The sequence below is a fragment of the Bos indicus x Bos taurus genome, chromosome 24, assembly GCF_003369695.1.
Source record: "Bos indicus x Bos taurus breed Angus x Brahman F1 hybrid chromosome 24, Bos_hybrid_MaternalHap_v2.0, whole genome shotgun sequence".
Lineage (NCBI taxonomy): Eukaryota > Metazoa > Chordata > Mammalia > Artiodactyla > Bovidae > Bos > Bos indicus x Bos taurus.
In genome coordinates, this window is record NC_040099.1 from 50,675,208 (window position 1) to 50,689,637 (window position 14,430).

The 14,430-nt window shown below is 35.1% G+C and overlaps 1 protein-coding gene across 3 annotated transcripts in view; it reads left to right on the plus strand.

The window, feature by feature from the left end:
* The window catches only part of SMAD4 (SMAD family member 4), a 51,931-nt gene that overhangs the window by 21,119 nt on the left and 16,382 nt on the right, over nt 1–14,430 (plus strand). For all 3 annotated transcript variants that reach the window (XR_003508488.1, XM_027526131.1, XM_027526132.1), the window contains exons 4-8: nt 427–456; nt 5,236–5,448; nt 8,676–8,795; nt 8,892–9,008; nt 10,441–10,494. Coding sequence is in view for 2 of the 3 variants with exons in the window: in XM_027526131.1 (XP_027381932.1) it covers nt 427–456; nt 5,236–5,448; nt 8,676–8,795; nt 8,892–9,008; nt 10,441–10,494 (534 nt within the window). In the remaining variant the exon portion in view is untranslated. The remainder of the gene's footprint in view (nt 1–426; nt 457–5,235; nt 5,449–8,675; nt 8,796–8,891; nt 9,009–10,440; nt 10,495–14,430) is intronic.

A 14,430-nucleotide genomic window follows, 5' to 3' on the forward strand; every position in this document is an offset into this window, starting at 1 on the left:
GTAAACTTGACTTTTATGCTTAGAAGCATAAAATAAAGGGAAAAGATATCAATAGTGTTTTAATTTTTCTAAGTTAAATTGTAAATTTGGAGATAGCCCAGGATTTCAACTAATGTTAAAAGTCGGACATTTTTAATGAAATATGTTTATTTAAATTTGAATTCTGAGCAAGCTTATATTTTGACTACTAAAACTAAGTATACATACTTGGTATTTTGCCTGCTTAGAACACTGTTCTTGAAAAATAAGATGGAAAGCACTTTTGCATTGTTAGATAGCATTTATATTACTATGCTTGAATTGAAATGGTTCATGGAAGTTTTGAATCCCTGGCTTAAATTTATATTCTGTAATTTTAAATATGATGGAAATTATTTTCATGATAATGATTAATATTTTATTTTTTTCCCCCTTTAAAAATTTAAGATCTCTCAGGATTAACACTGCAGAGTAATGGTAGGTAATCCCTTTCTTTTAACTTTCTCTCTTCTTTTATTCCATCCCCTTTAATTTTTATTGACCTAGAACTAGTCTGTATGGGTGAGTGCTGGTAACATTTACAAGAAAAGTACTTACTGCTTTGAAAATGTACATTTTGCAGGGGTGGGGGGCATGCATCAGGATTTAAAACTGGATTTAGTAGGCTGTTGACTCTTTGAATTTGAACTGCTATTTATGACTGCAAGTAGTCTAAAAAATGTGATGGGGAACATAAAACATACACAGAAAGAGTAAGTTTTGAATTGGTAAAAACTGGCTATTTTAGAAGTAAGTCTCACAGAACCAGTTTCAGTGGGTATAAATAATGTGTTTGATAATTTAGAATCATGTGTAACATAGTTTAAAAACACCCAAATTCTCATTTTTCTTCATTTCAGCCGAACTTATTTTTATGATTGATAATTTTGTGAGTGACTTAAAACTGTATACTGTATTAAATTTTTTTCAGTCTTGTTATATTTTGAGTAAATAAAACAAGGCTACTTTAAAGTATATGGCAATCACAGATGTTCTAAGCCTATTTTTAAAAGGAGAAAGTTTTGAGATAGGAAAATGAAACAAATAAGAGGGTGTTTTTTATTTTTTGTGTAGTATTTGAGAACAGAGATCTGTTAAAACTTTAGCTCTGTTTCTTGGAACATGTTAAGGAGCTAAAATTTCTGTAAGAACTATTTACATTGAACAGCAACTGATAAAAAGCCACCATCACCTTAGAAGGCTTCCCTGGTGACTCAAATGGTAAAGAATCTGTCTGGAATATGGGAGACCTGGGTTTGAACCCCCTGGGTCAGGAAGATCCCCTGGAGGAGGAAATGGCAAACCACTCCAGTGTTCTTGCCTGGAAAATCCCATGGACAGAGGAGCCTGGTGGGCTACAGTCTGGGGTCGCAAAGAGTCAGACAAGACTGAGCAACTAAACCAGTACTATCACCGTAGAAAGGTGTGCTGTTGTTCTGAAGTGGAATTAGTGATTCAGCAGTACTTTTGCTACAGAATCCTAGAAATGTGTCAGAAGTATCCCTGACCTTAAAATTTGGGAAGAGCATGAAAGCCTACTTGTTTTTATTCTCCACTTCTCTTCCATGTCAATAATAATAAAGGAAGACTAGTGCCTTTTGGTATTTGTTAAGGGTTAGTTGGTTTCTGAGAACAGTGGGTTAATAATGGAAGCTGTTGTGGTCTGAAAGGGTAGCTTTAAGATTAATTGGGTAAAGCCCAGCTTATTCATCACCCAGACATTGATATCATGTCACCTCTTTTTGAAAGTAAACACCCTTTAGATATTCACTATTCTCTGTCTGCATTTTTGGAGAATGAAAGCTTTTAACTCAGTGGGTGTTAGCGGTGATAACTGTATTAGAATCCCCCTAGGGAGCGGTTGTGATGCGATCTAATTCTGAAGACTCATTACACTGCTTCCTGTCCTAAACTATTGCTGTTATGAGTCCTTGTCATTGATGGACTTGTGTGGGTCGATAGCCCCTTTTCAGGTGCTCTAGCCCTGTAATCAGCCTTATGGATCCCCCTAGTGGTGGCTGTCTATAAAAAAAGGCTGGCCTCAGTGACTTTCCTCAGAAAACGACAGGTGTTTCTCACAAGGTCCTTTTAGATTTGGACAAAGTTTATAAGGCCATGTAGCTAAAAGTTAAGCAAATGGGATAATTCCTTCACTTTTGAGTTGGGATCTTGGTGGTAATTATTTCCAGCCTGTCTCATCTCTTATATGAAACTTTCCATGACCACATCCACTCGTGTATTGATTTTAACAAATATTTAATGAGCATGTATTGCCTGGTACTGTGTTAGGTTCCAGGGACGATAGGATAAATAGGTATGTTTTTTCCACTCGAGGAAGCACATAGTCTAATGGAGGAAAGAAAAGGTAAATAAGACAGTGGCAGTTCCATCAGACGGGCTGTGCCCTGCTTGCTAGTGGTGTTAAAGAGCAGAGGCCTAGGATGAGCTCAGTGTCTTCAGCTCTTCTGTCCGCTGTGAGTTCTTTACTCCTCACAGAGCATTTTACAATCTATATACGTGTATGACTGCTCTAAAAATACGGTTAAATCATAATAGCTAACACTTGCTAGGTACTTATTCTGTGTCAAAATGATCTACAGATATTGTGTCATCATTGTCATAATACTCCTACATGGTAGGTGGCATTATCCACATTTATCAGATACGAAGAAACTGGTTCCTGGAGAGGTCAGGGAACTTGCCCAAGATTAAGGCAGCTGGGAGGGGCTCACTATTGTTTAAATACCTAAGTGTCATAAAAGACTGTAAGCCCTGCTAAGGCAGTGAGCTTTTTTTGTTTATTAATGTATCCCAAGTATTAGAACAGTACCTGGAACATAGGTGCTCAGTAAATATTTTTTTCAATGAATTAATTTGTTGACTGCTAGTCCATAAAGAGAAATACTTAATAGTTTGATATCTGTTTCCTGGACTTTAAAAATATATACTATATGTTTTTTTAATTTTTTTTTGAATAGGCAATACATGGTCCATAAAATCAAAATACTATAAAAAGGTATACAGTGAAAAGAAGTGCTCCCACCCCTGTCCCCATTCCCCCCTACCTCAGGTAATCACTTTTATTAGTTTCTGGTGTTTCCTTCCAGGGTTTCTTTGCGCAAAAATACATGTTTTATTTCCCTCCTTTCTTACACAAAAACATATTGTGCACTTTTCTGGACCTTGCTTTTTTACTTAGAGTATATGATTTTTTGAAACGTAAGTATGATTATAGTGTACAGTAGTGTTTTTTAACCAACTTTTTTGCTCTTTGAAGAAATGTCTTACAGACATCGCTCCTTGTTGATACCCCAGTTTTACCTAAGAAACTTGTTTTAAATTACTTGATTAAAGAGTCTTGTAGACTGGTAGAAGTTCCAAACTTACACTTGGAAAGGTTTAGTCAATGTGTTAGGCAAGAAGAAGTTATGAGACGTAACTTTTTAAAAGCAGAATTCAATTATTTTCATATCTTTTTTTTTTTGGCTGCGCTGTGTGGCTTGCAGGCTCTTAGTTCCCCAACCAGGAATTGAACCTGGGCTATGGCAGTGAGAGCACCTAGTCCCAACCAGTGGACCATCAGGGAATTCCGTAATTCAAGTGTTAAAATTACACAGTAAGCCAAAGTGTCAGTTGGAAAGCAGAAGCGATGAATATCAAGTTAACCAGCTGTATCTTCAAATTAGTAACTTTCTCCTTAGGTACTAGCAATAACAATATCTTGATAAAAAGATTCCAGTCACTATAAACAACAAAAGCCCTAAAATTTCCAAAAATTAAATAGAGATATTAGGATCTTATGGAGAAAATTATAGGACTTTGTTGACAAGTGTAATTTTTAAAAAATTGAATAAATACAGTCATATCCACATGGTTTTTTCTTTGCATTTTTATAATTTAGCCAACATTAGTGATGAATGGTTAGATCCACTCTTTTTTTTTTTAACTGACATACAATGATATGTTAAGGTCCTTTTGGTTGTCTTTTTGTTTCCATAGAATTTTCTAAACAGAAACCCTTTGGAGTGGAATTTATGGGTCTTAAAAATATCAGTGTCTTCATTATGATGCATGACAAAGTCCTTTAAGAGATTATATGTCAACATTTGAACAATAGATTATTCTTACCTCTTTGAAATGTTCTAATTTAATAAAAATAGCCACGTTGTAATGAATTAGTATTTATGTGTAATAGATTTTATCAAAGATTGACATAGAGAAAGATAAGGAGCATTACATGCTGATTCTTAATGGAAAAGTGAATGGCTATTTGTGGACTGTTGACTGCTCTAGGAACAGAACCTAGTGTTAAGAGTTCAGTAGATTGTAAAATTCTAGGGTAGTGTTCAGGTGCAGTAAAGGGTTGCTTGCTAAAGATAAAAAGCAAACCCCAAAACTATTACCTAAAAAGAAGTGGGAAGTTCTGGGCAGAGCCACTGATACTATAAATGCAATTTCAGTTTTCTTTTTTTCCTCACAGTAAAGCCGACTAACTATTCCTGGTTTGTTCAAGAAAAAGATGTTGTATCAAGTAGGGTCAGTTTACAGGGTTACATTAAGGTGTAACTATGTAGGAGAGAGATGTTGTTTGTTGAGTTTCCACACTACATATTTATAAAGCATCATAATTTGGGTTGGGTTTCTAGAAGGAAATTTCAGTTTGACTTAACCATTTGAGATTTTTCTGCTCCTTCTAATTTTTTAGGGGACATTTAGTATACTTCACTTTCAAAGAATACATTACTTAATAATGCTGGATCCTGGCATTGGATAGCTGTCAGATCCCACTCATATTTTTACACTGTGAAATTAGCAAAAAGATGAAAAAAATTAATTACTCGATCTCAAATTTGGTCTTCTTAATGAGGTAAACACTTTCTCCAGCCACTTGATTTTTGCCTATGTTATATATTTAAGGTGATAATTACGTTTAGATTATTAATTGGGAAGCTCAGAAATACCTTTTCAGGACCATAGCTGGAGGTTGTTGGAATTTAGTAGCCTTCAAATTTCAAGGCATTAATCAGATTGATCTGATGCCACTATCTCTAAATAAATAGCTTTCGCTGATAAAGTAGAATGCTTTTAAAGTTGTATGAGAAAATTCTGAGTTACACTCTAGTTGATTTTAGGTGTTGTTAATGTTACTTACAAAATTTTTTTTTCCTGGGAATAAAAGCTTGTAAGATTTTAAAATATGTTTGTTTTTCTGTGTAGCTCCACCAAGTATGTTGGTGAAGGATGAATATGTTCATGACTTTGAGGGACAGCCATCATTATCCACTGAAGGGCATTCAATTCAAACCATCCAGCATCCACCAAGTAATCGTGCATCGACGGAGACATACAGCACCCCAGCTCTCTTAGCTCCATCTGAGTCTAATGCTACCAGCACCACCAATTTTCCCAACATTCCTGTGGCTTCCACAAGTGAGTTGTAGAGTCAGATGTAGTCAGCAACATGAATTTTCCTAACCATTGAATATTTATAGGTAGTCACTTGGAGGGGACCTCCGAGTAAGTGAATATTAAAAGTACTGTGGTTATCTTTCATGGGTTAACAAGCATCAGATAGGTTTTTGAGTTGTCCTGGAAAAAAAAAGATATTTGTAATTAAAAAAAATTTAAATTTATATTAATGTAACAGGACATAAACCGTCTTATGTTGATGTATAGTCCCTTGGAATTTAAGTAATGCTTTAAATTAGTGGTCTAATTTGTACTTTATTACATGCAGAAGAAGTCTTTTGAGCTTTCACATAAATTTTAGAGAAATGTTTAAGTAGAGAACAAATAGTTTTGAACCAAGATGTTTATAGAAATCTGTATTAATGGAATTGCAAACTTTCCTCTAATCAGTGTTTTATTTTGCTTTATCTGGCAGATTACTTTATAATTGTCATCTCAGTCTCCAGTTGTACAAGCTTATTAGAAAAAAGGATCTTGACAAATTTGTTTGTAACATAGGACCCTCAAGATAGATGTTAAGTGTTCTGGTCAATTTTGGAATAAAGCTAAATTATATGTATCTTTTTTTTTCCTAACAAGAAGTGTATTTTAAAAAGATTGTTTCCAGTTTAGAGGTACTGCCTTCTCTGCCGTGTCATGGAAGCAGAGGGCTATTAGGTTCAGCTTTTCTTGGGGCCTGGTCAAGGCAATAATGACCTTATGTTGGACAGTTTTCAGCTTGGCAAGTGGAGTGGCCTTTTTAAAAAAAAAAAAAATGGGGGTATAGTTGCTTTACGCCGCTGCGTCAGTTTCTGCTGTGTAGCAGAGTGAGTCAGCCGTATGTATGTCTGTCTCCTCTTCCTTGGATTTGCTTCCCATTGAAGTCACCGCAGAGCACTGAGCGGAGGTCCCTGTGCTGCACAGTAGGTTCTCACTGGTTCTCAGTTTTATACATTGTAGTGCATGTGTGTTAGTCCCAGTCTCCCAATTTGTCCCCACCCCGCATCGTTCCTTTTTTTAATTAATCACAGAACAGGGTATTGGCATTTGTATTACTGTGTTATTTGTACGTCGGTGCTAAGGAGATTGTATCTCAGCCCACAACAGCAGTGAATTGTTGATGCATCTGGACTGATACTTTGTACATTGATATCAAAGAAAGCACATTCTGTTTATTTTAGTATCAGATCAAGTTCAACATAGAAATTCGATCTTTGGAACAAATGGAGGATTTATTTCTACAGTTGAATTTCAGATAGAGTATACCAAATTTCCCCTGGTTTAATTTATTTTACCTTTTCAAATAATATCCTTTGTATTTCCTACACAAGATGACAGTCTTCATACAGACAGTATATTCCAAATAGATTGGACCATATAGGTTAAACACATACTTTAGAGCCTGAACCTTTAATCACTTGGTGCTTCTGTTATTTCTGTATTAACCAGTTTGGGAATATAGTTGATAAACGAGTGGGTAAGGAAAGAAAATAAAAGAAGGTACATTATAGCCACTTGAGCATAGATGAGTGCCACTTACCTCTGTTGATCCTATCTGAGGATTGAATTGGCATGCCTTTATTGATGATTGCTCATGCAACTTCATTTTAACCATTAATGTTCCCTGGGACCAAGTCCTAGTCAAGATCAGAAAAAGTGGTATGAATGAAATATGGGTAATTTTGTCTTGGTGTTTTTTGGATGTATTTTCACAATGAGTAGTAATTAACTGTAAGTTTTAGAATTTGTTGCAGAATGTTTCCTTAGATCTTAAAAAGTATACTGATAAAATTAGAAAAAGGAAAAGAAATGACTAAAATAGAGGAATTGAAAGACTTCATGAGTTGTTTAATTTCATTTTCTATACTTGGAATTGTGTAATGAACGTATTCAGTATAGATAACTGTAGTGGGCGTTAGGTTCAGTTGGAACCTGAATATCTTCAGGGATTCTTTCTAAATTAAAACAGTTCAATTTCTCCTGTGTAGTGACAATTTTTATAAGATAGCTAAGAGTATATAACATGTACAGTTGTTAAAAATAAGAGCAAATATGTAATTAACCTTTAAAGATAACCTGTAAAAATTTGAGGGGGATGAGTAGGAAGGGAGGTTGCTGAAAACATCATCTTTAAAAAATTAATAGTTTAGGGAGTATTGAAATAGTCTCTTTAGCTTTTAATTTTATAACCTTAGCCTTACAGAAATCTGATTTGTAGCAGGAAGAAAAATTTTCTTTTTCTTCATACTTTGAGCTGTTTGTTGCATATTTGGGCAATGGTGTCATTTACTCTCTTCTATCTGATTATACTCCCATATGGATGAGAAAAGATTGAGGTAATGCCAGTAACAATAATTATGGAATTTTAGTGCTTTCCAAGTGAGGTGCACAGTTGACTTAATACTTGCTTGAAGAAATTTAGCTTTTTCCACACGAAAGATAAAGCCTTAAAAATGTAAGCAATTTCATAGAATGGTTTTGAATAGAATAGTTTTCCTGTTTCATTACATATAAGAGGGCAACTAATTTCCTGTAAATCCAGGAATATGATAGTGTTCTGAGAGGCAATTCTTGATTTTTAAAAGTACATGAGAAAATTTCAAAATAGACTGAATTTTTTTTTTTTTTTTGGTTTGTTTTATTTATTAAAACTCGCAAATGCTGCGTTGACTGGACAGTGGAGCTTACCTTTTTTCCTTTTAACTTTCTCACCTTACCCATTACATTCCATTTAAAATACTTGCCTGCTCTCCTTTTTTATTGAACTTTAGCATTCTGCCATTACTAGTACCATTGCTGATACTAATGAACTTTCCAATTTTCAACATTTCCTTGAGCCTGGACTTTTGGAATCCTAACAGAAAGATGCAAAAGCTAGATGGAGTGGCTGTGGGTGAGCTAATGTACTTCTGAAGAAGTTATTAAGATAGGCTGGACCTGTACTGGGGTTTTGCTGGCATTTGGAGAATATTTGTGAAGAGTGGGCCACTAAAATCAGCTAGATATTAGAATAATTTTGAACTTCTTCAAGTGAAGATTTGCCTTTATGGATGACTGTAGGGTTTTTATTTGATAGGCCATGGGCGAGTTCCACTCTTTGCTCATCTTTATAGTTGTGACTTTCAGGTGTAATTAATCCTTCATTTACTGTATAAGCCATAGGATTGCATCTATAAATGTACCATATTAATGTCTTCTTGTTCCTCTAGGTCAGCCCGCCAGTATACTGGCAGGCAGCCATAGTGAAGGATTGTTGCAGATAGCTTCAGGGCCTCAGCCAGGACAGCAGCAGAATGGATTTACTGGTCAGCCAGCTACTTATCATCATAGTATGTACATGCTTTTTAAAATCTTTTAAGTAGTTGAGAAAAAATAGGCAGACTTTATATAAAAGCAAATTAATCCATGTGGGCCTTAATTTTTAGACAGCACTACCACCTGGACGGGAAGTAGGACTGCACCATACACACCTAATTTGCCTCACCACCAAAACGGCCATCTCCAGCACCACCCGCCTATGCCGCCCCATCCCGGACATTACTGTAAGCTCTTGTTTTTGTTGTAAGGGCCTTTTCTTTTTTGAAGTTTGTTTTCTTTCTGTTTTTAAAAAAATGTTTTTACATCTTTTATTCATCTTACAATTTAGTTTCATTAAATGATTAGTGCTTTTCAGTTTTTCATAGTTATGTTATCATACCTTTGTTTTAGAGGATTGATATTTACAAAACACTTTTATTTCTTCCTTGCTGATGTTTCATTAACACCACATTGATTGCCATTCATTTGTTTGTTTTGTATATGTTCTTAGATCTCATGTGTATTTGTATATCCATCCTAAGTGGACTGAAACTCCTTGAGAGTCACGGTCTCAAGGTTTCTCTCACTGTGGAGCTCAGCATACCGTAGACACACGGATGTTAAATCTGTCATTATTCTGTGCAGGCTTGATTGGGGTACCCTACTGATAACCAACCGTAGCTTGTAGTTTCAGGCAGAATAGGAACATTGTTCATTTGGCTTAATAAAATCAAGAGTATAAATCTTTCATATATATTAAACCCTTTTCCTCAGTTATAAGAGCAGTAGTACCAAAGGAAACTTGGAAAATAACACAGAGGAGTGAATAAGAAAATAAAAATTACCCAGAATTCTACTACCCAGAGATATCTACTCCTAATATTTTGTCACATTTTTCTTTCCAGTCATATAATTGGTATATGTGTTAATTTGGGGGGAGGAGGCTATCAGACTGTGAATATGTTACTGTACCTTGCTTTTTTACAGTTATGTTACTGTGTTTCCCTGTCTTATGAGAGTGTAACTTTTACTGGCTGCGTGGCCAGCATAGTTGTTAAGGGTGCTGAGTGTGGATGCTTAACTACCTGTGTGACCATTGGCAAGTTATTTAACCTCCCTAAGCCTTAAGGGTATTAACAGTAGTATATGTCTCAAGGGACGCTGTAAGAAGTAAATGTATTAATTCATGTGATTCATTTAACACAATGTCTTAACACATAATGATCTCACAGTTATTGCCAGTTTGTAAATATTCTTAATTTAATAAATCATAAACACTTATTTTAAAATGGATCTAACGGTTTGGATTATAATTATATCTTACAGTATGAAATATACTGTATTACATGTTACATGAATAATTTACTTAATAATTTGCATTGAAGTTTGCATATATTTAAACTGCATGTATAGGTATTATAAATTAATAGTTGGCATATGGCATTAAAATGTTGGCTATTAAATGTCTACAAAAGCAATTCAAGAAAAAAGTGATTCAAGAGTATTTGCATACTATAATTTTAAAATCAAGTTTTTAAGTTCTTAGACATTGTATAAACTTGATCTAAACAATTCCTAAGGTATAATAGTTATATTTAAAGGTTTATTAAAAGTTTTGGCACTGGAAAACTTTTAATAAATAAAAATGGGATTTTTTTTTTACTGTCTTTTCTTTAGGGCCACCAGTTCACAATGAGCTTGCATTCCAGCCTCCTATTTCTAATCATCCTGGTAAGTGTATTTCAGAATAAATTACCTACATTTAGTTTTTCTTAATGACAATGAGACATATATGCACACAGATTTTAATATAACTGCAGAATAACTTTTCAGATAAGTATGATATTCATTATGGCATTAGTTAACTAACAGTTTATGAGTAACAGATATAATCACACATAAACTGTTCATATTTGATTTTTTTTAACTGTCTGAAAGAAATGACAAGATTCCTGTTTTTGGCTAAAATATAAAGTACCAAAATTCTGCTTTTAAGACAAACATTTGATACATAAATGTGCAGTGGAAGAAACCAGGTTTCAAAATAGAACATCTGTAACACTGTAGCTTAAAAAGCCAGGAAGACTCTTAAGTAGATGCTGAACAGAAAAATAATTCACTGTATCTGTCTTAGGTAGGTTCAGGAATCTCTTCTTAATTGGAATTTAGAAACTATTTGCATTAAATTATGTTCAAAATAGTAGATTAAATAGCTCAGTAGATTTCAACTATAAACATAATAAAACAGAAAGTTTGGAAATAAAATACTGAAGGCTTCTTAACATAAACATAGGATTTTGATTTGTTTTTCTTCCCTCCATCCTATTGTATCTGTTTTTCTTTGCTTAGAAAGATGCAGATACATAATTTCATCACCTTAGTTTTTCCCCAGTTTGTTTAATTATGAAGAATTTCAACATATACCAAATACCAGTATAGAAAATTCTCATTCCTCAGTTTCAGCTGTTATTAACTACTGGCCAGTCTTGTTTCTTTCATACCCTCACCTACTTTTCATACCCTTACCTGTTATTAGGGTAGAAATCCTATATAATCATTTGATACATAAATATTTCCATATTTATTTTCAGTGAAGGTTTTTTAAAAATATAACTACAGTAACCATAAGATCAAATTAAAGGATAACTCATAGTTCCTCAAATAAATCTACATTATTTTCTTAAATAGTGTTCAGTTATCTATTTTTTTGTTGGTTCTGACTTCTAGCTGTTAAAAAAAAGCATTGAGGGTAGGCTCTTTATTCTTTAATTAGTCTCATATTTCAGTTTAGGAGATTTAAAGAATTTCTATCTCAAAAGGTCACGTTGCTTTAGTGATCACATCAGAGTATGAGAACCATTTTACGATGCTCACCAATAGTAGATGTGATACTTTCATTAACTTTTACTGATTTGAGAGGCAAATGTTTGTTTTGATAAGGAGAAGAACGCTGCTGGCGGGACAGAAGTATTTTTTAAACATACGTATTTACTAGTTGAGCAAACTCCAGGAGATGGTGGAGGACAGGGGAGCTTGGCGTGCTGTAGTCCATGGGGTCGCAAACAGTCAGTCACAAATAGTGACTGAACAACAGCAATGATTTAGTAGTTACATGTATACATTTTTAAACCATATATATTTACTGAATTATCCTTTTTAGTGGATTTCTAATCTTATTTTCACATTTTTGTGAGTCAAGGGGTCTTGCCTTTCTATAAACATTTAATTAAGAAATGTAATAAACAGAAGCACGTAAAACCAGTATACATACAGTCTAGTGAATAGTGTGGAAGCCAGCACCTGTGTCACCAGCACCCAGACTGAAAATTAACACACTGCAGCACTACCAGAAGCCTCCCTCCCCTACCGTTGCCTCAGCCAAAGGCTTCTTCTCCCCTCCTCTGGAGGTAACTGCTGTCTTGCTTTTTATGGACTTGTATTTCATTTACGATGAATGCATGCCTAGACAATCCAGTTTAGTAGTTTGATTTTTACCACTTTTTGAAATTACATAAATGGAATCATTGTATCAGAATCTTACTTCATGTTAATAAATATATTGTGAGAAGCCAGGAAAATCTAGAGGCTTAAGAATGAGAATGTTGCTGGTTTCAGGCAGCATCACTGAGAGTCAGTCGTGGCCCCAGCAGCTTGGGGGGTCTCAGTGTTCTCAGGGCTTGGTGACCGGCGGTCTACAGGGGGAAGGGTAACGAGGGCCCTGAACAGAGCCTACCCTGGAGGAGCAGTGGCAGGGAGCTGGGAATGGTGGCATGGAGCTAGTTATTTGGGTTCAATTTTGGATTCATCAGTTGCTTTGGCCTCTTGATGGATTTACTTCATTTTTCTCATTGTAGAACTGATGTTGAGACTTAACACCTCCTGATGATTAGGGAATAACATTCATTAGTTACTAGGATACGCATCTGTAGTGCCATGCACTGGCATTAAAGCTTCTATTTTATGAGTAGAATGGGAAATGACCAATTAGTATTGGTCTTTACCTTGGTGTAAAGGGTTTCAAACAGGACATCTGCTTGGTGAGTTATGTGCTTTGACTTGGATGGCTAAGTTGAAGAATACTTTTGGAAAAAGCTGATCTTTCATTTCTAATTTCTTTTGACTGATGCTCTTTTCCTTTTTTATGAAACTGAGATAATACTCATTAAATATTGATTGCAAATTAAAGTGAAGAGTTTTCTTCAGTGTCTTGAAGTGGTCTTAGTCATTGATACATGGATACAGAATTCACAGATTTGCAAATCCAGATTGTATTCTAGTACTCTGGAACTACCATTTAAGAGAGTGATTTTATGTGTTCATAAAAGATTCTCACAGGACATCTCATTCAGATCTAAATAACAAAAAGAGTAATTCATAATGAGCCACGTAGGTTCTTTAACCAAATGATTAACTTTCTCTTTATTCAAGAGAATAAAGAGAAATAAGAGAATTCTTAAACTTTTGTTTAAGAAATTAAAGATAATGCCTTGGAGACTTATATTTTCTATTATAATTGAACAACATTTTTTTGATAAAGCTGTGCTTTGTAATACATTTCCCCATTACAAAAAAATACTTAGCTGAGTTTTTAATATAGTGTTAAAGAAATTCATGTTGTTAAGTCAGTCTTTCAAAACCTTTCCCCTGGTCAGTGATGAGCAGCCCGTAGACTTCACGAGACCAGTTCAGCCTCACTAATTTAAGGAACAAGAAACTAAAAATAGCTATGTCAGCAGATACTAACAGTCTCTCTCCTTTTTAGGTGAGTTGGGACATTAAGAATGCTCTCTTGGAGTTGATTAAATTCTGTCTTGCAATTGCTGTTAGCTTTGAGAGGCTGCAGGCTTATCACCTATATGGCATTTGGTTCTTGGAGCAAAAGAGCACAGAGAGATCCAGAAAGGCTGAATGCGTGTTTCCTATTACCTTCTCCTGTTTTAAAAATAAGAATGTTCCCTCCTAGTTGTATAGTAGGTTTAAGTGGACTAGAAAATGTTTTCACATGGTATTTTATATCCCCACACCACCAAATTCTCTGGATTGCCTTTTAGGTTACCTCTAGCACCCTCCCTCCTCACAGATAACCCCTTTGCTCTTGCTTTCCTGGGCCTTAATAATCCTGTTAATTAGATGGTTGTTTTTATCCCTGGTCTATGGTACAACTCTGATGTCAGTTTCGTTTGATCCTCACAACCACCAAAATGCAGCTTTATTGTATGGTGTCATTGTTGTGTTGAGCTCGGTCGCTTCAGTTTTGTCCATCTATTTGCGACCCCGCGGACCATAGCCCACCAGGCTCATGGGATTCTACAGGCAAGAATACTGGAGTGGGTTGCCATGCCCTTCTCCAGGGGATCTTCCCAACCCAGGGATCAAACCCATGTCTCCTGCGTTGGCAGGCAGGTTCTTTACTGCTGAGCCACTGGGAAATGTGTGTTGTGAAATATTAAGCAAACAAAAATCCCTTTGGTGACTTGGAAATAGTAAAGTAAGGTTTAAGTGTAGTTGCAAATGTTGTAATTTATGATGATGAAAGTATGTTTTTCTTATTTAAACATGAAGATAATACAACTCTCTTTTTCCCCCCCAGTTGGCTCTCATGGAAAAAAGACTGCTTGCTATGGCACTTTCCTTGAAATAGTGTTCTTTAGTATGAACTAGGAAATG